General features: G+C 41.8%; 1 protein-coding gene across 2 annotated transcripts in view; it reads right to left on the bottom strand.

Moving 5' to 3' along the window:
• Positions 1 to 915: 915 nt before the first annotated feature.
• The window catches only part of ZCCHC14 (zinc finger CCHC-type containing 14), a 34,378-nt gene continuing 12,306 nt past the window's right edge, over positions 916 to 22,987 (bottom strand). For both annotated transcript variants that reach the window (XM_066637666.1, XM_066637667.1), the window contains exons 3-13: positions 13,616 to 13,689; positions 11,592 to 11,663; positions 11,241 to 11,350; positions 9,457 to 9,551; positions 9,300 to 9,354; positions 8,297 to 8,570; positions 6,413 to 6,504; positions 5,826 to 5,947; positions 5,331 to 5,471; positions 3,802 to 5,247; positions 916 to 2,806 (exon numbers count right to left, since the gene is read on the bottom strand). In XM_066637666.1, coding sequence (XP_066493763.1) covers positions 2,751 to 2,806; positions 3,802 to 5,247; positions 5,331 to 5,471; positions 5,826 to 5,947; positions 6,413 to 6,504; positions 8,297 to 8,570; positions 9,300 to 9,354; positions 9,457 to 9,551; positions 11,241 to 11,350; positions 11,592 to 11,663; positions 13,616 to 13,689 — 2,537 coding nt within the window. In that variant the 3' untranslated portion in view covers positions 916 to 2,750. The remainder of the gene's footprint in view (positions 2,807 to 3,801; positions 5,248 to 5,330; positions 5,472 to 5,825; positions 5,948 to 6,412; positions 6,505 to 8,296; positions 8,571 to 9,299; positions 9,355 to 9,456; positions 9,552 to 11,240; positions 11,351 to 11,591; positions 11,664 to 13,615; positions 13,690 to 22,987) is intronic.

The following is a 22,987-nucleotide window of genomic DNA, read 5'->3' as shown; positions in this document are numbered from 1 at the left end:
CTTATCTTTGGGTACCTTAGTGTGTGTTTCTAGGACAGCATGAAGTGTAGGGTTTCTTTAAAACATTTCAGAAAAGTCCTCTCTTGATCAGGCACTGATCTGCAGTTTTATAGACTGCTTGAGAAGTTTGCTGTTAAAGTTGCACATGTCAGGTATTACAATACATATGCAAATATATTACTGTTACAACCATCTCTAATCAATGTTTACCATACCAGACATTAAGGCTCCATTTCACCCCATCTAGAATAGGACTGTTGCCAATTCTGCAATCTCTCGTAACAGAATTTGAGGTGCATCCTCATAGTCCTTTAGTGCAAGATATAGCCAGTTGAACTCACATGGTATCTACAAAAACAAGTCCATTTTTACCATATTTGAAGTCAGCTACTTTAGCTGCACCAGTGGAGAAATTGTTAAACTTAGGAACTCACTATCAGTTTGACTTGTAAAGCTTAGATTAATACTTTTAGGTATGAACAAAGTGGTCTCTCCAAAACCTTTGCTGGTTCTGCATTCTTGTAGTTAAGCTAGCCCAATACAATTTTTTAAGCAGAATAGCTCACAGAAAAACCAGATGCTTTCACCTGAAGGAGGTCTCACATTTCTGAACAGCAAAGCTATAGATTTTCTAATTAAACTGAGTATTTCTTTATGAAAATCCACAAATCACACTGTCCTGTCCCGGTTTCTACAACAAAACACCACAGAAAGGCTTTTTGCTGTTCTGGAAAGTCTGTAATTCTACTTAATGGAAACATTTGGCTTTTAGCACGTATTTCAAGCCACTGGAGAGGTTCTCAACTTTAGCAGTAAACATTAAGTGAAAAAGCAATATAGAATGACAAGTTTTTCTCCTGTTGTCAATGGCATTAAGGCAAAGATACTGTCAGTTTTTCTCCCTTTTGTGGTGTGGTTTTACAAAGCACTAACCGTCTACATTAGCAGCCTTAGAAGTTCAGCCATTACAAACATACTATGTACTACTGTTTTAGTTAACAAACTGAGGATATGGAAGTCTAGTACTTCATTGCATAGAAATAACGGAAGATTGTATGTAGAAGGACTAGCCAGATGTTTTTACAGCTTTGGACTTGGTTTCCATGACACAAAGAAACTGCATGAACCCCATGCTAAGCTTTTCCCGGAGAGATTAGTTTTGTGCCAAACCCCTCAGATGCCTCCAAGCAAGAAAATACATCAGACTGATTTTTTTTTTGAAAAAGGCAACAGTTAAGGACATGGTCTACTGCCCTGAAGGACAGCCTACAGCTTACTACTACATTGACAGAAAAACAAACATTGCTGCTTTTGCTGTGCAACCACAAACAATGTGCCTGTTCTACTGCCATTCTCATCATAAGATCTCTCATACCATGCAACAGCAAGTCTGTTTTAGCACCACATGGACATGGAGCAGAGAGATGTGTTCAGTTCCAGTCCCCTGCTACCTGAACTTGTGCAACAGTTGCAGTCAGGAATACTCATTTGCATGGAAGGTACTTTGTGTGCACCCATCAAAAATGTCCTGTGGGAGGCAGTTCTAAACATCAGCCCTATCAACAAGAGATGGCCACAACTAAAGCAGCATATGAAAGACATACAAAAATTTGCTTCCCCACTAGCAACAAATGCATTGTTTCCACTTTGCCATATGAGCTTTGCTGGCTTCATCTTCACTCTAGTTAAGTTCGTGGAGATGTGCACAAAATCAAGCGAGTAATCTGTAGTGTGTTTCAGTAAAGGAGGCTGACTAACCCTGCAGAGTAGTTGTAAGATGTACAACCATACTTTATATGTTGTGACTTCTTTTGGTTCCAAATCTCACAGCAGAAGCTCTTCTTAGAAAGACTTCTGCTATGCAGAGTAAAACAATTGCTTACCAACTGTGCTAAGAGCTTGTAATGAATGACAGAGGCAGATGACCATTTCCGGGAGGGGTGGGTCAAGACATGGTGACAGATTCACAAGTCATCAAGCAACAGCAGCCCCTCCCCCCCCACAATCTAAGTTTGTGGTACTATAGCCTTGAAAACTGTTTAATCCACTGCTGCTAACTCAGTTCTGTTTAAGAATAAATGGTGACAAAACATAGCACAACCATTTCCAGAATGAACTGAAACTTCCACCTTTGTTCTTTCAGGAGAGAGGATTAAGATTTCTTTATTAGAAGTTCACATAGCCTGCTGGTGCCTAATTTCAACAGTTGGAACATCTTGTGTTTCACACTGGTCTCAATCTGCTGAATGTGCAGATAAAACAGGACTATACATTCTTCTGTAGTGCAATCCTTTTAAAATCCCAGAGAGTAGTGCCTTCTTTTGTGTTGAGAAGTAGCTGACATGTTAATCTAGTCTCACAACATTAGTCCAGCTGGCAAATGGCTACTGTACCATCAACCTCTAGGGCTCACTCCAGATTACAATGTAGCTGCTCAGGAATTTGAGTTTCCAGCATGGAAGGTTGAAGTATGGCAACATTCTTCAGCAAAAGTGCAGGAGTTTATGAGAAAGCGTTTCACCTGCCATTTGGAAGGTCCAACGTTAAGATCCATATTATAATGTCTGCATGTCAGTAAAAATGTGTTTGACAGGCCTAAGCTTCACTTTCTTCCTAATGAAGTAGAGCACCTTTGGATTACAAAAAATACATTAAGCTCAACAAAGTAGACCTCCCAGGTTCCAATTTGAAGTTTCCTAGTTACTCCATAGCTTTTGCCATCACAAAATAGCCAGTCAATAAAGTTAGTGTCAGTCTGTGGAATCTAGACTTTCAGCTGGTGGAGCATATTTTAACCTAAATGTACCTGCAAGGAGGAAGAAAAAAAGTCAGTAGCATCAAAACACCGTTTTATACCACCTACACAGTGTTTTTCAAACTGTGGATCAGGACCCACTAGGTGGGTCCCCATTCATTTAAATATTTTATTTTTAATATATTAGACTGATATGTGACTGCACTTGGGGAAATGTTGCTTTTAATAGTGCTTTTAACAGGCTGCTATGTATATGCTTTTAACAATGATAGTAAATGGGACTTAGTCCTGGGTAAGTGTAGGTAGGATTACAGCCTAGGTTTGTTAAAAATCGCCCTGCTTGATGATGTCACTTCTGGTCATGACATCACTTCCAGTGGGTCCTGACAGATTCACATTCTAAAAAGTGGGTCCCAGTGCTAAAAGATTGAGAACCACTGATCTACACCATTCAGTAGTTTAGAGCCAGCTGAAGCAGGAAGCAATTACAGCAAGTTTAAAAACTAGATGTATGAATTTCTGAAAGATGCCAAACCAACTGGTATTAGTAATCAAAGCCTCCTCCAGTTAAGAGCTGAAAAAGCAAACCCTTCCCACCCAGAGAGCTATTTGGCCTAAGTACGATCACTGGTTATATAGTAACATCTCTCTTGTACCCCTTTGACGCTTGTAAGAATGAACAATAAAAAAAAGCCAGCCAAGTGTGGAAAGTTCCCCTCTGGGGAAGAGCTGTAGCTCAGTGGAAGAGTACCTCATTTGCATGCAGAAGGCTCCAGGTTCAACCCCTGGTAGCACCTCCAGGTAGGGTAGAGAAGAATTCCTGCCTGAAACTCTGGAGAGCAGCTAATAGTCTGTGTTAATAGTACTGAGCTAGATGGACAAATGGTCTGCTTTGGCATAAGGCTGCTTTATATGCACCAAGGGCTCCACAGCTAACTCAAAACTATCAGCTTAAAATTACTGTTCAGGCCACCATCAGTCTGTGTCCCTGTTTCTCTCCAGCCCCCCAAATATGCATTCTTTGAGTGAGAAAGCACATTCCTAACCTTGTCGATTGAAATCCATGGGTGGCTGCTTGCAGTCTTGAGCTCGGTGACCACTGGCTCCACAATTGTAACAGGAAAGATTCCCATTTTTTTTGTGGCCCATACTGCTGCTGTTGCTCATCATTCCTTGGGCTTGATACACCCCTGCAGTACCAGCCATGAAGCTCTGCATTGGCGGCATGGCAAATGTCGACTGCCCACTCATGACTGAGTCTGGTGCTATGCCGCCATTGTAAGGGGAGTGAACCATAGGAAAGGCCGAGCTGCTGCTGTTGTACTGCTGCGTGTTGATGTAGCCATTGCTGCATAAAGGACTGAAGGGGAGAAATGGGAAAGTAAACATCGAAGGGCCTGAAAAGGGGTGCTGGAAGTAGTTGGCGTAACTGACAGTCATACCACTTGAACCACAATTCCCGCTGCAGCCACAGGAGCTGCACACCATACAGCCAGGGGGCTGCTGCTGGTGGTGGTGGTGGTGGTGGTGATTCTGATTTGGTACTGGGATACTCCCTGCTGAGCCACTGCTACTGCTGCTGTTGTAGAAATTGTTCTCTGCAGCAGCTGAAAGCGTAGGGCTTGAGCTGGGAGCAGGACAGCTAGGGAGGTTTGCCATGTTTGCAAATGATGTGGAAGGGTGACTGCTAGAAGAGGCAGTGTTGCTGTTTGCACAGAAGCTGTTGTTGGGCATTGGGGCTACTGGCATGCTGCTCATGGCAGAGAAGGCCACTTTGGTGTTGGTTGTATAGAGAGCTGTCCGGGGGCTTAGTATTGCTGGGGAGACACTAAATGGCATGTTACTGGAGCAAGATGGTTGCCCTGCAATGGCGGAATCAGCTGGAACTGACGAAGAGACCAGGAGCTTGATGGGGGGCCGTGCTACGTGGAAGACCGTGCTGGATGTGACAGTGGCGGTGGTGCTTGTTTCCACTATGATTCCTGGCTGCTGGGTGGTTTTCACCACTCTGTCCAAAGTGGAAGCATGAACCATTTTGGTCCGTGGACCAAAGTTAATGGAAGGTGCAGAGGAGCCATTTTCAGGGACACCTGAGAGTACTTGCATGGGCTGATGGGAAGATGCTGGCATGCCATCCAAAACTGTGTTTCCAAAGCTCTTCTCCACCTTGATGCTGCTTCGAGGTGGTGCAGGGGAGAATTTTGTCCTGTCTTCCAAAGACAAAAGCGAGTGCATAGATGACGAAAGGAGCTTCATGTCTGTATTGCCTCGCTCTGGCTTGTGCATAGAATTCAGTATCCTAATTGGGGTGATGTGAGGGGAGCCTGCAGGTAGCATCTGTACTGGCAAGGTGTGGTGACCGGACGGACTGCACCCAGCATCATTCTGTACTGGTAAAACCTGAGCAGTAGGCCTGGCCGAGCTGGAGTTGAAGTGATTCAGTATCATTACCGGCTTCTCCTTTTCTGAAGCATCCAGATGTATTTCTACCCCTACAAAAATAAACAGATGTAAGATATGGCTGGTTCTCTAACGGGAAGCAGACACTACTACACAAAGATGCAGCTTTCCTTACGTCTTTCATTCTCCTCAGTGCTGTCTGAGCTCTCTTCTCGGTTATGGATTCCCATTGGGCTAGAGGATGAACTGGAGTATTCCGAGGAGCTTCCTTCACGGGGCATTGTGGGAACTGGCTGGTCCACATCTACTCGCAACTCTGGGGGGTGGGGGCAGGGTGACAGCAGCAGGATGATGAGAAAAGTGCATGTTAGAAATCAAGAAATATGAATACTACTGTATCCTATGCACAAGCCAGAATGGGAAGTTACAACCAAGCCAATACTGTAAGCCAAAGAGCTAGCTACTCTGGGAACATTAATATCAAATCATTCGGGGGCAACCTGGTCCTTTCCATGCTTGCTTAAGAGCCAACGGACTGAACCTCAACTGGCTCAAAAGGCAGGAACCAAGATGCTGCCATGTAACAGGAGACAGATCAAATAAGATCCGACTCCATTTTGTGAAAGAAACATGCTCGCCCAAGCCTGGTACACAACCCCCCACAACTTACCAGTGACATGGTTACTACGGATGCTCTGGATAGGACCAATGTGAGTAGTAGGTGGAACTCTGGCCACGCCACCACCAGCAGGAGATGTTGTGGGATTCAGGGTCCGTTTCTCAGACTTCTCCCTGGAGTGAAAAAGAAACTGAGGAAATGATTTGTCAAACCAGCATTTAAATGCAAGCTGGTCCACTCAACAGGGCTGCTATTTTCAGGCATGTCAAACATACTAGACACTGTAGTTGTCCAGATAACCCACTCATCTTCCCAAAGCGTCTGACTGGGTTTTTTGCATTTCATTCAATCCTGAGAGATGGGTTACACAAGGGACGTTTTGCATCCTAATAGGGACAGGAACCTGAGCTTCCCATATCCAAATGCAGCATACACCCTGACCAATAAGCCACACTGGTTTTAAAGATTAAATAAGCCAAGACAGAGTCATTTCTTTCTGCAAAATTTCCATTTTTCCCATGTGACAACCTGGAACAAACACTAAAAGGCCTAAAACCATCAATTTTCCTGCCCAACCCTCTTTCAGGCCTTCACATCTCTTGGGCAAACTATTTTCAGTTTGTTTCTTCAACACCTACTTTTCCAACTCCAGCTGGGTCTTGAGCTTCTTCTTTGCTCCCATGGTAAGGGATTCAAATTTATTCAGGTCTTCTTCAGTAAGGCTCAGGAACTTAACAGAACAAAGGAAGAATCAAGTTTACAGCATAGGACACACACTTTCAAAACCACATTATGTGAGGCACTGTTGCTCTTTATTGAAATTCTTATGAAAATAGTTAATTTCTAGTTTTACATGATAACTTTGAATCTGCCCTTCACTTAAATCTGTATGTACAAGGATACCTTTTAGCTAAAATGTAGGCTGCTAGATAAGACTTCAGATTTGTTTGCTTTTTAACAAGAGCATGACCGACTGTACCCAACCATTTCATCACCAAAGACATCCCTGGATCTAGGATACAGTTTTACATCTGAGATGCATGCAGGGCAATTGAAATTACTGGGTGGAAGAGAGAATGGGTTATCATGAAGTGCGATACCCCAGGCTGTAGGATCTGTGTTAACATGTTGTAGTCTAAAAGCTATCCTTGTAGGTAGATGAGCAACAGACAGCTTTTAAACATTGTTTTGTTGAGAATCATTCCCACAATATTCCCACTTCAATTATGCCAAAGTATTTCACACCTCACCCCCACCACTTCAATAAATTTTTTTATGTAGAATCATTTTATAACTACTTGTCAGTGAGGATCAAAACCAGACTCTTCTGTTTGAAAACACCACATTTCAACAAAAGGAAGTAAAATGTCAGAAAGAAACCATAATCTGTTCATTGAATTCAATTTATAGGCAAGAATTCATAATTTATTGCTATGAACTTAAGCAAATAATCCACTAGAGGGCACTCTAAATTATTCTTTAAAACAAAATGGAGAATGTGGCAATTAGGTTTACAAAGCATTTAAAGAGAGACATGCATAGGACTATACTGTGTGCTGGCAGCTCAACTCTTTCCCAGATCCTATGAGGACCTTTGCTTTCTGGCAACAGATGCTGTTGTGCCCAAAATACTTCAGAAAAAAGGGTCTGTGAAATTAAATAGCAGGGGGAGAGTAACTGGCCCTCCTCACCCCGGCAGTGTCTTTTCTAGTAGCTGCCTGCTGGTGTTCTTTTGCATCTTCTTAGATTGTGAGCCCTATTGGGACAGGGAGCCATTCGTTATTTGATTTTTCTCTGTAAACCGCTTTGTGAGCTTTTTGTTGAAAAGCGGTATATAAATACTGTTAATAATAATAGACTAGATAGAACCAAACAAGGAAACGAAGCAGTAGATCAGGCTGATGTCAAAATGAACAAACAAGTTCTAAATAAGCCACTGACATCCATATCAAGCACTCACACAAGGATTCTGTGTCAATTGTATGTTGAAAGTACACAGATAACCGATCACCCTGAACAGAAAGACTATCTAAAAAGATCATATCACTGGTTCTAGGCCAGAGTAGTCCAACTTGTAAAAGCTGGGGAAGGGGGCAGCATGACCCTGGCATGATCCCTGACTGTGCCAACCGGGAAGTACTTGGCAGTGATGTGATGACATGACTGCCAATTACATCCACGTTCTGAGTTGCCAAAGTCATTTGGGAGGCTCAGGAGGCAAGGAGCGGTGGATGCAGCAGGGCTTTTGGATCTCTCCTCTCACGAAGAAGCTGAAAAGGTACAGCAGGAACATAAAAAGGCCACTGAAGCAGGAGGTGGCAGTGGGAGGGGCTGCAGCAGGGCTTTCAGGGGCACCAAAAAAGGTCTCACGGGCTGCATGCGGCCCATGAAGCATGTGTTGGACCGTTCAAGACAGAGACACAAGTCTTTTCCAGTGCTTGCCATCAATCTGTATGCCACATGACAAATGCCAAAAGCTCAAGACAATTCACAGCTTTCTCCCAGTAAGTTCAGCACTCTACCTTCTCCATTGTGAGTTGTTTGAAAACAGGATAGTACTTGTGTAAGCGTAATTTTCGCAGCCAGTCTAAAATCCCATTTTGTTCCTGGGCCTGGGGGGTCTGAGAACTAGGAGCCATTAATCCAGGTGAAGAGTTGTCCAACTGGGACCGGCAAGCTAATGAAGACCCAGCTCCACCTGAATGAGAGCAGTGGGGAAGTGCAACCGGCGTAGCAGTGGGATGCTGCTGGAGACTGTTCTGCGAAGACTGGATACCAGCTACACCACAGATAGGTCTACAGAGAGAAGAGAAGATAATTCTGGTTGCTCTGCTCCAAAGCAACTGTTTTGAGGCCCCAAAGGGTGGCCCAAGACCCAGAATTCGGTTTTACCTCTGGAGTGCCATCATAGCTAGGAACAGTTAAAAGGCAACCAGGTATGAGGCGACATTCTCCCCCCCCCCCCCACTACTTTAAGAATTACTGTTATAACAGCATGCAATGACCCAAGAAGCACAATCAAGAAAAAGAAGCAGGAATATGAGGATTATGGAGATGGAACTGACAGCCAGCCATTCTGCAAAGATTCTCTCTCCTGTGGACACATGATGTTTGGTTTAGTTGTGTGTCATGGGGCCATTCTAGCTTCTATAAGAATTATTCCCACATGGAACATCAAGAACGGCCACCATGTGCATTTTTACTAGCAACTCAACCTCTTACATGTGAATTCCCTCTATAGAAATTGTGCCACAAGCATTCCTAGAGGAAAATTCTACACAGGAATTGGCACCCTGAGTTTATTACTGAGTCATCTAATCATTGTTAAACACACAAGTATGACATATCAGCAAGAACAAGAAACAACTTCAAATTTGACTGCATACCAATAAAGGCAAATAAGCACAAACACTGTATTAGTCTTCAAAGAGATAGCAAGAAACATTCCCCATGACAACACAGAAATCTGCATGATATTCTACAGCTTCTCTATACCATATCCATGCAGCACTAAACTGATCTCACCTTCCGGAAGTGCCGAGCGTTGTACCTACTTTATAAAGGGAAGTGTTTCCAGGACCTAAAAACAAGGAGACCAGGTGTTTGGAAAGGCACAGACAGACTGGTTAAGATTTTATTCACGTGTTCATTAGAGGAGAAAAAGGTGACTCTTTAAACTTACTTGAACTCTGAAGTTGTTGGGCATGAGACGAAGTGCTGAAGAATTTTTTGACATGGTCATTTTTCCAGAGGTGGGTAGGTAGTGATGCCAAATACCTGAAAAAATTCATTTCAACTATGTAATGCTTTCTTTAACACATGGACCATAAAGATCAAAGCTGTAGCTTTTAAATGAAAAATGCCAAAATGAAAATTTCAGCATAGCAAAGGTGTCACACAAAGGCTTATGGAAATAAGAGGTATACAATCTGTAGTGGCTCCTGATACATGTGAGAGCATGTGTTCATTTTTTGATCACATGTAAATGCCACAAGGAGCCCTGAATACTCACACCATGTACATGGCATCAATAAGACAGTCACACCCTTCTTGCTACAGAGGACCCAGGCACACACCAAAATATCCACCAATTTCTGTAATATGAAGTAACCTCACTTTCAAGACAATGAAGAGCATTCTTGTACTTTCTAGTTTATCTTTTATCCAAAATATTCAGGAGCACAGTAGTAGTGGAAGCTAATGGGTGAAGTCTTACAACATCTTCTCTGTGCTGCTTTGCTTTATCTAATTAGTGAAAAGAGTACAGGGATCTTAGAAATAAATGCTGCAAGCCATGTGCAATATAAATACGGATATCCTTGAATGAAACCCACCAAATTTTGAAGAGTGGTATTTTAAAGGTCCCATGAGCTGCCCAGAAGCAGGATAGTGGTATTGAGAAGGAAAACATAAGGAGGAAAATGTTTCAATTGAACCCACATTTAAAATTATTTAAAATGTTGCTGCTTAACCAAAAGACACAGGACCTAAACTGAAAAAGGCAGTCCCTGACTCATAGGCCTATTGTTTCTACCATTCAATAGTCCAGATCAAACAATGACATCTGGCTAGTCTATTTGTAGGTGCTTTGCTGGAGCCTTTGGCCCAATTATAATCTCAAAAAGTCCATGATGGCAGCATAATTTTCAGTGATCAGGAACATGTGATACCATTAGCATGAAACATGCAGGTAGTACAGTTTTAGAACTTCAAACTTGTAGTAAATTCAGTTGTTTTATCAGACTACAGCCCAATTCCTACCAGGAATAAAGAAAAATTCAACTGCTTTATTCATTTGGCCTGAATCCAAATTCATTTGGATTTTCTTTTCTTAACCCATTTCTGTCTAGCCCACAGGTGTACACATTTGAACCCTGTTGCATATATGCAACGTTGGTTTAAAGGGCCAGATGATATTCCTGATCAGTGGGGATTAGAAAAGGTGCAGTCCAGTTCCTTAACACTAGCTACAATGTCACAAACTACAATTTTTTAGGAGCTATCCTTCAGTTCCATCTTTCAGCGCTCAATTTTGTTGGTCACAAATCCATCCCCATCATTACTTCAGTGTATAGCTGGCATTCTGAAATTTCTAGCAACTGAAAGGCCTGTCAGATATAACAAAAGGGCCAGTTGTGACTCCTTTTGAGCAGAATTGTGCAACTCAAGAAAGGTACACAAGAGTATGGCAGAGAACAGTCACTGCCAGTTGTGGTACTTGGGTTGTACCCAGAAGTACTAGATTTACCCTCCAAATGCTTCAAGCTCAGTTTTTCATATTCCAAGCTGGGCACCAAAACTAAGAAAACACTATTTTATTCTCATTAATCTTAATAAACAGTACTTTATTTAACAACAACAAAAAAAAGCCCTTGAGAAGCAGATTATCTTACCAAAATTTGTTTCTGTTTCCTAAATTTCTACCTTGAGAGGAAGAGGTAACAAAAGAAAGCCCTCAGAGCATACCTAAGGTCCGATTCCAGGTCCATATGGTTTCTTTCCAAGTAAAATGAATCTGAACCAGCTAGGCAAGGAATGAGTTTCTCCAAATTTTCTTCTGGGTATAGTTGATATAACTAAGAGGGAGAAAAAGGAGATGTGATTTGAAGCTGAAAATACAGCAACTGAAAATGTTAATGACAGGGGAAAAACATTATACCTATTACGTATCTGTCACTTTAAAAGCTGGCTCTTGTACCTGGTGTGAATTCTGTGTAGTCCAACTTGTATTTCAGGATGCTTTGGAAATAACATCCATATTTTTTAAAAAAAATCACACTTACAAAGAAAGAGTCACTAATCTCCTCATTCTTTTACCTTTGAAATAAATTCAGTCACTTCAACAGAAGACTTTGTCACCAATGTCACCGAAGAATCAGACCACAAGACCTTTGGGAATAAGGAACCACCATTTTAGGAACATGCATCATTAACATCTGGAGATAGCTTTGCTATGAATTTTCAGTAAAGTTTTCATGCAGTGATCAAAAGCAAAGAGGAGCCTGGGCAATCTGTATCATGGCACATCCCTGCTGCAGTTTCTAACCCAAAGACGATGGCTCCCACCCATCTCCCAGAGGCACAGCCTTCTGCTACATTATTGCAACTACACTGTCCTGCAACAGTTTTTTTCTCCCACTGTTACACAAAACAGATTTGTTGAAGTTTAAATGAACTGGGCATTACAAACTAGAGTGCATTTCAAAGGCTGCCCTTCAGTAATCTAGAATTTCTGTATATAATGCAGCAGAAGAAACATACTTCACAGTAAAATAAAACAGAAAAACCACTTACACCCCCCATGCAAAAATTATGCAGTCAACTCTTGTAAATTATTCAGATTTCTAGTATTTAAAGCTGCACAGCCATGCTTTTAATGTCCTTGTGTCCAACATACAAAAGGGGTACAAAAAAGTATGTCTCTTTAGTGAGTATGATGTACTATGCCAGGCTCCTGTGCTGACGGTACAGACAATATACTGTGATCATAAACTGTTGTAGCAGCACTGCAGGCTGGTAGATGCCAGTGTATCCAGCACTCTTCAGACTCTGTTGCCTATTAAGGTAGGGGATGGGCAATGGACCTGCGATTTAGGAACAATCCAAAACCCACATAAATAGATACTCTTGCATGTTCAGTAAACTTATTTAACACCTATATTACTTACCCAGAGATTCTCTACATGGTGACTGACAGATTTAACTAGATCAACAGTGCAATCCTATGCTTGTTTACTCAGAAGTATGTCCCACAGCAGTCAATGGACTTTACTCCTAGGAAAGCATGCCTAAGATTGCAGCCTATGTAAATGTGAATGTAATACACTAGACAAGAGAAGAGTCTATCCAGCACTTAAAATTTAGGGCACAGAAGTGTTAGGATTTATGGAACAGTAATATTAAAAAAGCCTTCCTTTATGCTTAAAAAAAGAAAGAGGAGAACAGCAATCTTTCCACATGACACTAGTATCAATGACAACCAAACACACACATTTTTCCAGCCCTGAGGATGCTGCCAAAAGTCCGGAGGGGAGAGCGTTTCAAAAATACATTACGTAATAGAGGAATTTCCTTTTCCCCACACTTGTTACACCAACACTAAGAAAAAAGGAGCAGTTTTTAAACTCTACCTCATGCTTTGTTGTTCATTATCTGCTTGCAGAACTACTATTGGAAAGAAAATGGCACAAAGGGAGAAACAAAACCTCTTGTGGCTGTTCCTCCAGACCTGTAAGAGCGGCAGCATGATGGTGGAGTTAGATTCTGCGCTCCTTGTCTTCCCAGGGGCTAGGAAGTGAGCGATTCTTCAAATGCCTCATTTCTTGCCATTACTTTCCTCTTGTTCCTCTGGTGGTGTTCATTCTTTTATTAAAATTAAAGTCTTTTTATTGGTACTATTTTAACCTCCCTGGACTCAAGGAGTTTCCAGAACCCCTTTCCATCTTTCTAGAACCCCTGCCTTCCTTACTGTCTGGTTTTAAAGGGGACCCCTGAGGGACACCGGGGCTCTCTGTTCTTTTGGAAGATAGTTTACCCCTAGGCAACGTCTTTCTGTCAAGTTCTCTCTGGCTCTGAGTGATAGATAGCAGCAGGAACTTCCAACTCCGTTTACCCCCCGTTTCAAGATGAGATGGGATGGAAGCAAGTGCAGCATTCTGCACTCATCTTTAGGACAAAAAGATTGTGAAAAGGTCTTTAGGATAAAGATCTTTGCTAGAAAAGATGTTTCCTCCTAAAAGCTGAACTTTTAGAGTTTGGAGTGCCCTACCTAAGGCTGGCCCCTTGTACACATCTTTAAAATTTCAACTACTCGCTGCTCAGCAGAAATTACAGGAACCTACTTCAAAGGAGTATTCAATTGCTCTATCATTCTTCTTATGCGATAATCCCTTTAGTTCCACTTTTTCAACACTCACTGTAATAAACAAAAGAAGAAGAGGATGAGGATGAGTGATATCACATACTTACAAGCATCATGTGACAAAACTTTTACAGCAGCCTTCAAAGTGTAGGGAGGTCCAGCGTACCTGTTCCAATTGTTTTGGCCCTTCTCAGCAGTGATTGACTGAAAGTTTTGATAATGCCACCTTCTCAAGGAATTATCAAAACTCTCAGCCTACTGCTGCTGAGGCTGCCAGCAGCTGTAAGGCAATTTTGAGCCAATCACACAAATCCAGTGAGCAGGGTTCCTGGTAAATTCTGCGGCCACAAAGCTTGGCAACCTGGAAGTTCAGGTCTGTGCACCAGCACAGATCCCTTACAGGGAATATAGCCAGTGAGCCTATAACTGGGGAACATAACCAAAGAGCCTTGAGTAGTGGCCACATGGCACATCTGGGGTTCCAGGTGGAAATGCTGTTCCAAGACAAGAAACACAATTGTGCCATGGGCATTGTTCCACTTGTGGAGGCACTGTGGAGGGCAAGAGGGAGAAAGTGTCCAGATTTTCATCATCCTGTGACAGCTTTGTCACCCAGTTAAATCCTTCATCTATTCCAAGTGGCCCAAGTGTTTGAAACACTACCATTGTACAGCCATGGACCACCTTGCCCTTACTCTAGGAAACGTCATGGTTCTTAACAAGCAGAGATGTACCAATCGGTTGATGAGCTAAGCATACCCTAAATGGCAGTTTCTAGTCTCAAGAATTTTCAAGCAAGAGAGCTGAACACAGGAGTTGGAACTTCCAAGGGAGGTCATTTCTATACACTTGTTTCTATACACCAGTTGTTCTTTTTCACCACTGTGTTCAAGAACTCAAACACATCTGTTCCCACTCTGTTCAAAAAGGTGCTTCTCAAACAAGCTTGAGATGGCTTTGGCTTTACTTTTTGGATGATTTAAGAGCTGGCCAGGGTTTTTTCATAACTCATATCCTGTGCAGTTTTCTAAAATTAAGCCTGGCCAGACATGAAGGCCTTGAAAGAATCTTTATATTCCGACAAGGTTCATGGAAGCATGACCAGGCAAGCTAAGAACATGGACATTTGTTAGATCTAGTTTGCAGGATATAGTCAGTCACAACCAGGAACTATGTGTTAATATTTCTCATGTTAAAATGGGCCAGAACTAAACTCCAAAAAGATACCAGAAACCAAGTTCTCTTTAACCCATTCCTGCCCAGCCCACAAGTGTACACATTGGATCCCTGTAGTGTATATGCAACACTGGGCAGAAATGGCTTAAAAAGCTCTTCCAAGTCTTGACCAGAAGGTTTCTCTTAATTATTGTTAAGAAGCAACACCATGACCACAACCATATGCATCATGCTTTGAAGGGAAGCCCCATCCATTGAAAGTGGACAATACAGACTACGAAGCATAGATACTTTTGACAGCATGGAGATTTCATGATTTGGAAATACACATTGCTTAAGTCCATGGCTCCAAACCAGGCATCTTTGGAGTGAAGCATCAGGATGTTCAGCACTGATATCACATAGAATTTTTTTTTTGTCTGATGGAAAGCATTGAAATCCTATACATTCTAGACCAGGACAGACAACAGGCTCTCTGCCATAACATGAAGTACTTCAAGTAGAAACCTTCACGTTGACTTGGTGGCATTGGATCAATGGTTCCTCTCCAGACAAAAGCATCTATTTCATCTAGTTAAGGGTTGGGAGGGTGGGGCTGAACACACAAAGCAGCTCTGGAAGCTTCTGGGTCAGCTCTGTACATGCACAGAACTCCATTACATGTATTACATTACATGCACAGAGACCAGGAAGAACTAGTTCCTACTTGTGTGTAAGCCTCAGTACAACAGAGAATATTTAAACAAACTGCTTCAACATAGTGAGTTGGTAACAGAGAACCTTAAATTGGTGCTTATCCAAAGATTCTGAAGCAGTGTAGTACACTCAGTTTTGAAACAAGACACTTAACAGCACCTTTCCAAAACATGCAAGTCCTGACTATGTTGGTAAAATGCCAGCAAACAAAACCAGAAGAAATGTGTTTAAAAATAGCCATGTTTGTATAAGGATTATTAACATATCCTGGAAAAACCAAACAATTCTTTTTTCTTATGATGAATCAAAGCTCCATATTTCAATGTTCCTTTTCTTCCTAACATAGTAAACACCAGGTTTTAACCCCCCCAAAAGGTTCCTTTTTCTCTCTCTTATCCAGAGGGTGGCACAAACACCACCACCACAAAAATACCTCAACTCATTCTGAAGCAGGGGAGGTGAGACAAGACTTAAACCCAGTACAATGACAACTCAACTAGAGGGCCCAATCCTATCCAACTTTCTAGTGTTGCAGCCACAAGGTAAGGGAACAAATATTCCCTTATCTTGGGGAGGCCTCTGTGACTGCCTCCCCATTGCAGGATGAAGCACAAACCTCATTGGCATGGCTGCATCAGCGCTACAATGTTAGATAGGATAGTGAATGTTGGCAGCCCTATAAAACATTTGTCAGTCTCAAGATGAACAGTGGGGAAGACAGTTGCAATGGCAATTCATGGTGGGTATATTATATATTAACCCCTGCTAACTGGGTAACCCACTTTTAACAGTGGGTGCTCCTCTTTTTAGCAGGGGCAGAGTAACTGGCCCACCTCACCCCAGCAGTGTCTTTTCTAGTGACTGTCTGCTGGTGTTCTTTTGCATCTTTCTAGATTGCGAGCCCTTTTGGGACCGGGAGCCATTAGTTACTTGATTTTTCTCTGTAAACTGCTTTGTGAACTTTTTTTGTTGAAAAGTGGTATATAAATACCTTTAATAACAACAACAATAATAACAATAACAACAACAACAACAATAATAAATGGTTTCTTTCTAAAAGGACAGTTCTGGAATTAATCCTATTAACTAAGCAGAAGAGAAGCATAGGCTATTTTCGTTAACTAGTTAACTGATCTCTTAATTCAGAAGGACTCTCACTCCTTCTAGTCTACTTTCTAGAGAGTGAATGCCATCACAGGTTTAGAAAGACAGCTAGCACTCCAAGTCGTCCCTTCACAGGAACACTCCATTTGAAGAGAACACTCCTGAGACCACCACCCCACTTACACTGCTCAGCTCAGTCCCTTCTCTCCTGACTTACTATGTTCTCAACCATTAAATATTAAGAGGGTGACAGAGAAACCTTTAGACTTAAAACTTTACTCCATTCATGCTTGGCTTGTAAGAAGCACAAGATTCTCCTGACACACATTAACTTTTCCCACAAACAGACCAGAATGCTGTTAAAGCGATTCTGTCTCCTTGGAGAGTTGCGTTAGTGAGGAAGTATTTTTAAAAATAGACCACTTCTTTTGGGACAGTAACATGCCTTACTATCTTTTTCCTCACAAAAATACAGGGAGAAGGTGTTTGAGTTAATAGTTTCCATTTCACAAAGTACAGGCAATGTTTTAGCAGCTGTAAGAGGGACAGGAAGAGACGGAGAGCCATATTGATGGCTTGTTCCAGTGGACTTTGAATCAAGTCATCTGGCTTTATTTACCTGCAGCCATGCTAAGCCAACATCATAACAGAGGAGAATTCTCAAACGCTTTTTGGGAAGCTCAACACAAGGACAGTTTTAGTTTCCCATTATGTATATGAAATGGTCACCACATTAAAAAATGGAAGAGATTTGTCTTCATGAACAGTACTCTGGAATTCATTTTCTACAATCACCTTGACAGTCTCCATACACAGGGCATGATCCAGACAAAATTAGACACTTTCAAATCCTAACAAATTCAGTAGAACTGTTAGACATTCATTCCCACTGATATTAATATTCCACTGATAATATTGTTCCCACTGATATTAATGCAATTTATACATGCTTAACTTTGGTTGGAAAGTATTCTTAATATTATTGGACAAGCAGAAGTCTAAGCTTCAATTTTTCATTCAACAAATGCTGAACAGTCAGAATATCTAGATCCCAAGGATGAAGTGGCGCACAAGTCAGGGAGAACTGTGTTTGAGAAAAAGAAGGAAGAAAAGATTCAATGGACTAGAAAAGGAGTCGATGTCTATGAACTTAATGATTTATCCTTTAAAAAAAACTGGACAATAGTAAAATTATGTTGATACTCTGAAATCATGTAACATCTTCTAGCAAGATACATTGTGCAGGTAAAGAGACAGCAGTTAAGGGCTTCATATAACACAGCTTATTACATAGCAATGCTGTATGTAATGTGCATTGTCATTTACAGATAGGGTAAAGTAGTGCAGGAAAAAAGGAGAGTAACAAAGAATGAGAGGCCCTTTGTATCCAAGTGAGCCTATTCAATGCTCCAGCTGAAATGAATTATCCAAGCCCAATCAATTAGCAGTGAGCATATTTTCCCACTGTATGGTCCACCAAATCACTTGAGAAAACTCTTTCTTGATACAACATGGAAGAAAAAAAGTCAAATACACTAGTGCACATATATATCCCCAACCCTCATGTGCCAGCAGAGGCATTTGGGAAGCAAACATGTACTGGGATACAGAAGAAACTGTTATGACCATACCGATTAGCTGCCCAGGCCAGATTTAAGAAAATCACTATAGAAACACTCCGGATTTCATTCACTCCCAGTTCTGAGCTTAGTGCTCCATTGGCAGACAGAGCCTTACCTCCAGTTTCTCAGGTTACTCAAGAGTTATCAGCAAAGACAAAGGCATAGTCACACAGAGGTTTTCCAGAGTTTTTAGCTTCTAGTCATAAAACTTCTCCCCACCCCCATCCTGAGCCTCAAAAGATTACCACAATCAGTGCTTTAACTTCAGAAGCTGGAGTTAAACCAAGTGACTCTGGTATCACACCTAACCCATACACAGGCAACAATATGGCAAACAATAAATATGGTTTATACAAATACATTCTTATACTGGGAAGTGAGGAGGCTCTGTACTACAACTGTCCCTAAAAAACCTTATGCTAGCTCTCACTAGCTAGCATAAGGTTGCTACTTCATTTAGTCTAGCTCTAGCCATTCTCAAAAGGGGACCATGGGACCACAGACCAAGAACTGTGAAAAGGGGAGCCCCAAGGGTTTATGGGGGGGCCCTGGTAACTGAAATACCCAAGCAGCATTTTATGTTTGTGCCACACACTTGAAGCTACTGCAATGGAATGGAATGTTCAATTCCATACCGGGCTTCCCTCCAACCTACCCAGGCTGGTATTGCTGCACAGCTCAGAAAATGCAGAGGGAGAGAGAGAGTAATGAGCAAAGAGTCAGAAAGCTGGTAGTAGAGCATAGTGAACAAGCAGCAGGAGGGGGTTGTACACGGGGCAGGTTCATGTACTCTCTCTCTCTGCCTCTCTTCAATGTTTTGTTACATTCTGGGACACCATAGTTTCCTTCAGGTCTGATAAAGAGCATGGAGAAAAACTTATTGATGCTAAGGCAGACAGATTCTACAAGACTGATATCTTTCAGAAACTTAATTTGTTAAACAAGATCTTACAGGGCAAAGCCAGTAACCTTGTAGATAGTAAGGAAGTCCTTGTTTCTTTCCTAAAGAAACTCAAAGTTGATTAGCACAATATAGAGCGGAAATTCTTACAATTTGCAAACCTAAAGACTATTGCAGAGGCACTGAAGGACAATGACCTTAATATTTACATGCAACATCTCATGCAGATACACAAGGATATGCAAGCAAGATTTAATGACCTGTTAAACCTTGGTGTCTCAGATTGGATTTTGAATCCATTTGAAGTACAACCCACACAAGCTGAAGAAATTCAAGAGAGTCTGATTGATCTTCAGAGTCATATAGCTGCACATTGTCAGTTCAGTCGGTTAAAAAAGATTTTTGGATTAAGAGTGATCTGCCCAACACTGTGGGGAAAAAAGCCCAGATTTTTTATTGCCTTTTCCTCAACATATCTGGTAGCAACATATCAGCAAGGTAGTTTCCTTGACAAAATCCAGGAACAGAATTGACACTGCGACAAGACTCCACCTGTTACTGTCTAATTTGGTGCCTAATATGAAACTTGCAGAAGAGTACTAGGCTCAAAGATCACATTAGTCCTAACAGATATTTAAATTCACACATTTTATAAAGTTTTGTCCAGTATGCCAGAATGTTCAAGTTTTCTTGGTGTTCAATAATAAATTACACAGGCCAACACACATTTTGCTTCCTTAAACATTACACCAATTCCTGGGTATATTTGGGGTGCTGATTCCAAAAATGGCATCCGTTTTGCCTTATCATGTCTAGTTTTGGAGACACGGCATAGCCTCTTTAGTGAATGGTTCAAGCAGCTTCCTCATGAGGAAGCCTACACCATAGCTTCCTCATGAGGAAGCTGCTTGAACCATTCACTAAAGAGGCTATACTATATCTCCAAAACTAGATGCGACAGGGCAAAACGAATGCCATTTTTGGAACTGGCACCCCAAATTCATATCAAACCACCATAAAGTTCTGGAAAAACTTTTCTGACCCTCAATTTTGTAGGCCTGTGTTATTTTATGTTTATCTGTTTGTAGCCTTGTTTGATGGGGGCTCTGAAACCTGAAAAGAACTCTAGGGAGCTATAGCCAGAAAAAGGTTGAGAATGGCTGCTTTAGGCCCCAATCCTAAGGAGTATGCGCCGGCTTACTGCCAGGTCACACGCTAGCAAACAGGTTGAGGAGGAGGAGGTGGCAGCTGCCTGGAGCGTGTAGGATACAGCGGCAGCCATTTTCAGCGCTGCTGCAGCCCCATACGCCAAACAGCTCAGGATTGGGCTGCCCGTCTGTTCTCAAAAAAAAAAAAGTAAGCAGTCCTGACACAAGGTACCAAAGATCTGCAGGGGAAGTGTGCTATCACAAATTCACCTCACATACCCCATGGTAGAATGCCACAAAGCACACAATCCAAACAGGCTGCTCTGCGCAGGCATGACGGGGAGGAATCTGGGAAGCGAAATGACCAACAACGAGCTTCTTATCTAAGCTTATCTTTTATGGTGAAATGCTTCAGCATAACAGTGTCTACAGAAGCAAGTGAAAGGATTGCTCAGGAAAGCTGCTATTTAATAATTCCTCATCGACAATAAGGATTGTTCTAATGTCACAGACTGATAAAAACACTCATGGGGCAGCCTACAGACAGCTTAATATTTATTAGTTGCATTCTCTGCTTCCAATTCTTAGTGCTGCTATTCTTTATGTTCCTGTTTTCCCAATTCGGTTCTTTATTTTCAGACTGAATAACTCTTTCATGTGCTTCCAAAATGCAGCATCTAGATGAAACAAGAAGCCTGAGTTCATATCCTCTTATTCTTTAAAAAAAAATTAAGTAAAAAGTTATACATTCAGTGACCAGAGAGTAGTGAAGTCAGCATTTCAGTTAACCACAAAGTCCAGCTTAATAAGTTTTCCAGAACTTTATTAGTATATTAAAGGTTATTTTTTCTAACTGCTGTTTAAAGGGGTATGACTCATCTCTGGAACAGGAAACAAAAAACCACGGGATTTTTTTTCTTAAACAAAACAGCTGAATCCAACATACTATCTTCCGATGTTAGGAGCTAAACACAGGAAGTTTTTTACCAAGTTCTCTGGATAACAGTTTTCCCTCTTGTATCAACAGTAAACTAGCCAGCTTACTCACTTTACAGTAGACTTAAAGTAGCAGCAATGGATTTTAACCAACTAATACAGTGGTTCTCAAACTGGGTGCCATGGTATAACAAACTCACAAGGGTGCTGTAGGAAGGGACTCTAGAACATTTTGAGCTTCTAGGCAATATTGTGCCATCATAGGGTAACATACCTGGGAACAAGTCAGTAGGATTACAATGTATCAGCAGCTGTTGGAACAGCATGCCTTGGAGAACTATCTAGTGATAAAACACCCTAGCTAGGAGATCAGATGGCAGTCTGAAAAAGCTATGACCAGAGTAATGTCTGTGGCTGAAGCTGCAGCCTTATCACTCCAGAACAAAAGCAGTGTAGGAAAATTTAAGGTAAGAAAAGGTGGGCACTTCCATGCTTTTGGATTATCATGCCTGTGGTTTGGGGGAAAACGTATTAAGCTGGAGCTGTCAATGGACACTTTGACATTCATAACCAGTTTCTACATTAGTACCCAGAGGATCTACCTGTGCCCACATACATAATATAAAGAACCTATCTTACTTGCAAACCCATGTAAGCTTCCTACTATATAACTGTCATCATCTTCAAAGTCTGAGCCCTAGTACTAGATTTGAAAAGAGACAATTTGAACATTTTACAAAATACTAGGGATGTCAGCAAATTCTATAAAGATAAACATTTGTACTAAAGCATTTTCCCCTAGTTTTCCAGATCTCTTTACATTTCTTCTTAAAATTCTCAGATTTAAAACACATGTATAAAATAATTTAATTCGGTGCTTAACCAAAAAGTCACAATATTCATGCTCTTTGTTAAATACTGTCAGCAAGCAAGATGGAATTTTCAGCCATTGTGATTGTGAAGCATGAGTACGAAGCATAGCAAAGATGCTTAGTTTTGACCAAGGAAAGAGAAGCAAGATCAGATTCCATTGTCTTTGGAAACCTGACTATAAGGGGGCTTCCATACCTGCAGACCCGTATCTGCAGATTCAATTATCTGCAGATCAGGTCCTGCCCCAAAGTGTGCGCCCCCTCCAGGGGTGAGAAGAGCTCAGCTTCCCTTGCCTCCAGAGGGGCTTCTGAGTCCAGCAGAGGCTGAGGAGATCTCATCCCTGCTCTGCCAAGCTCAGACTGAACTCTGAATGTGAAAAAACGTGACTTCTGGTTTCACGGAGAAACCGAAAATGATGTTTGTAATGCCTTAGAAGACATTGGGAGGCCCAAGGAAGCCTTGGAGAGCCTTCCCAGGCCTCCCAATGTCTTCTAAGGCATTAAAAGCATCACTTGCTGTTTCTCCATGAAACCAGAAGTCACGTTTTTTCACATTCAGAGTTCAGTCTGAGACTGGCAAAGGCCAGGACAGATGTCCTCTGTTTCTGCTGGGCTCAGAAGCCCCTGTGAAGGCAAGGGGAGCAGAGCTTCTCTTGCGTCGGGGGGGGGGGCTGGACCGCGGGGATGGGTGTTCACCCACATCCGTGGTTTTAGCTATCAATGGAATGGAACCCCTATGGATAAGGGGGCACCACTGTATTGTTGTACAACCTACAACAACTGGAAGTCCAAACAAACAAGTAGTAAAGGTTCCTTAAAGCCTTCTGGAAATCAGGATCACCACATAACTGCAAGCAAATCTACTGAAGTTACTAGCCAATAAAGTCAGCAACCTGA

The sequence above is a fragment of the Tiliqua scincoides genome, chromosome 9 (assembly GCF_035046505.1).
Source record: "Tiliqua scincoides isolate rTilSci1 chromosome 9, rTilSci1.hap2, whole genome shotgun sequence".
In the NCBI taxonomy this organism is placed as follows: domain Eukaryota; kingdom Metazoa; phylum Chordata; class Lepidosauria; order Squamata; family Scincidae; genus Tiliqua; species Tiliqua scincoides.
The sequence above is the reverse complement of the archived record's forward strand: the minus strand, read 5'-3'. Positions and strand labels throughout refer to the sequence as shown.